Below are 1,927 nucleotides of genomic sequence, written 5' to 3' on the forward strand. Positions count from 1 at the left end.
ATGTAAACGATCCAAGGGTGATTGCGATGCAACCAAAAATGGTTTCAATCAATCCTGCTATTGAAATGGACATTACTGGTCAAGTTTCTCAAGACAGTCTGGGTTGTAGAATGTATTCTGGCTTTGGTGGACAGCTAGATTTTGGCCGAGGAGCTGCGATATGTGAAGATGGTCGTGGAAAATCGATAATTGCCTTTCCTTCAATTACGAGTACAGGAGAAAGCAAAATACATCCTCTACTTAAATCTGGTAAACAAATTCGTGTAGTTTAATTAAATAAATTGAAACCTAAAAGCTTCCTCAGAAAGAAATCTGCAAAATTGTAACTCCATCCAGATCGCAAAGCCAGGATTCAATTTCCAAAATTGTATTTTTGCTTTCTAACAGAAATTTATTTTTTAATTCCTCCTCAAAATTTCCTTCTTATTCACTAAATGTAAATCTAAATATTCAATTTGAAAATAATCATCAAAATTGAGAAGAATAAAGCAGAATTCAAACATGTGAAATAACCGAATTGAATGAACTGATAATTTCGTTGTAACTTTGAAAATGATTTAAATGACTAAAGCTACTTGACTTGATTGAATTAACCCTTGTTGGTTAATTAATAACTATATGATCATTTTTAAATTAAACTTGTTTTCCTAATAGTTTCAATAACTTTAATAGTTTCTAAAAAAATAATCTTGTAGGTGCTGGTGTAGTGACGACGAGAGCACACGCTCATTACGTAGTAACGGAACACGGAATAGCACAACTTTTTGGCAAAACTTTACGACAGAGAGCGAATGCTATAATCCAAATTGCACATCCAGATCACAGAGAATGTCTGGAAAAGGCCGCGTACGAAAGGCTCAAGTGTATGCCCACTAAATATCTGTAACGCATTCCCTTTAGTTTCTTCGCCTACTGCTATGTTCGCCTCTCATCAGTCTCATTTGTAAAAAAACGTAATCTTTTGGAACTACGAGTGTAATTCTAATAAAAAATCTTATTTGCAAAACTTTTGAATAAAAGTATCAATGTAGACTTAATTTTTTTATAGACTAGGCTAGAGGAACTAAAAATTTTACAGAGAAGATTCTATTTTTATATTTCTTTTAATAGTCAGAAAGAATTATTTGATAACGTTTTGATTCAAAGGATTCTATTTTCATGACTTGGATTCAGATACTAAGTAACTGAAATAATAACTTTACTTGTTTAGGTTCACAATACTTCTTTCTGAACCGGACGATTGAAAAATCTCGAAAAATAAAATTCCCGACACTGTAAAATTCCCAAATTAGAAAATTCTTGATTAATCAAATTCGCGAATAATAAAATTGCCGAAAAATAAAAATACCAATTTGGAAAATTCCCAAATAATAAAATACATGAATAATAAAATTACCGAAAAATAAAAATACCGAATTGTAAAATTGTCGAAAAATAAAATTCACCAATAATAAAATTGCCGAAAAATCAAAATACCGAATTGGAAAATTCCCGAATAATAAAATTTTCGAATAGTAAAATTTTAGAATTATAAAATTCCCGAATTGGAATATTCCCGAAAAATAAAATTTACGACAGTTTATAATATTACCGAATTGGAAAATTCCCGAATATTAAAGTTCCCGACAGTTTATAATTTTACCGATTTGGAAAATTCCCGAATAATAAAATTCCCGTCAGAAAATTGCCGATTTATAAAATATCCGAATTGTAAAATTCCTAAATTTTCACAATTAGAATTTTTTATAAATATATTTTATTGATTATAAATACAACAATAAGATATTAGTTTCAACAATTATTTTTAACATTTAAAATTTCGAAGCTTATTTTTTGAATTAAAAATAGCAATAATTTTCAATAAAATATTTCTAGGTAACGCATTTTTTTAATTTTCACAGTATTTGAAAAAATAAAATTTTTAATT

The 1,927-nt window shown here is 28.7% G+C and overlaps 1 protein-coding gene across 1 annotated transcript in view; it reads left to right on the forward strand.

Moving 5' to 3' along the window:
- The window catches only part of LOC117167848 (4-hydroxybutyrate coenzyme A transferase-like), a 4,971-nt gene extending 3,976 nt beyond the window's left edge, over window positions 1–995 (forward strand). Inside the window, exons 5-6 of the mRNA XM_033353055.1 lie at window positions 1–249; window positions 696–995. The exon at window positions 1–249 is cut by the window's left edge and continues 20 nt beyond it. Coding sequence (XP_033208946.1) covers window positions 1–249; window positions 696–886 — 440 coding nt within the window. The 3' untranslated portion in view covers window positions 887–995. The remainder of the gene's footprint in view (window positions 250–695) is intronic.
- The last annotated feature ends 932 nt before the right edge of the window (window positions 996–1,927 follow it).

Source organism: Belonocnema kinseyi, chromosome 2 (genome assembly GCF_010883055.1).
Source record: "Belonocnema kinseyi isolate 2016_QV_RU_SX_M_011 chromosome 2, B_treatae_v1, whole genome shotgun sequence".
In the NCBI taxonomy this organism is placed as follows: Eukaryota; Metazoa; Arthropoda; class Insecta; order Hymenoptera; family Cynipidae; genus Belonocnema; species Belonocnema kinseyi.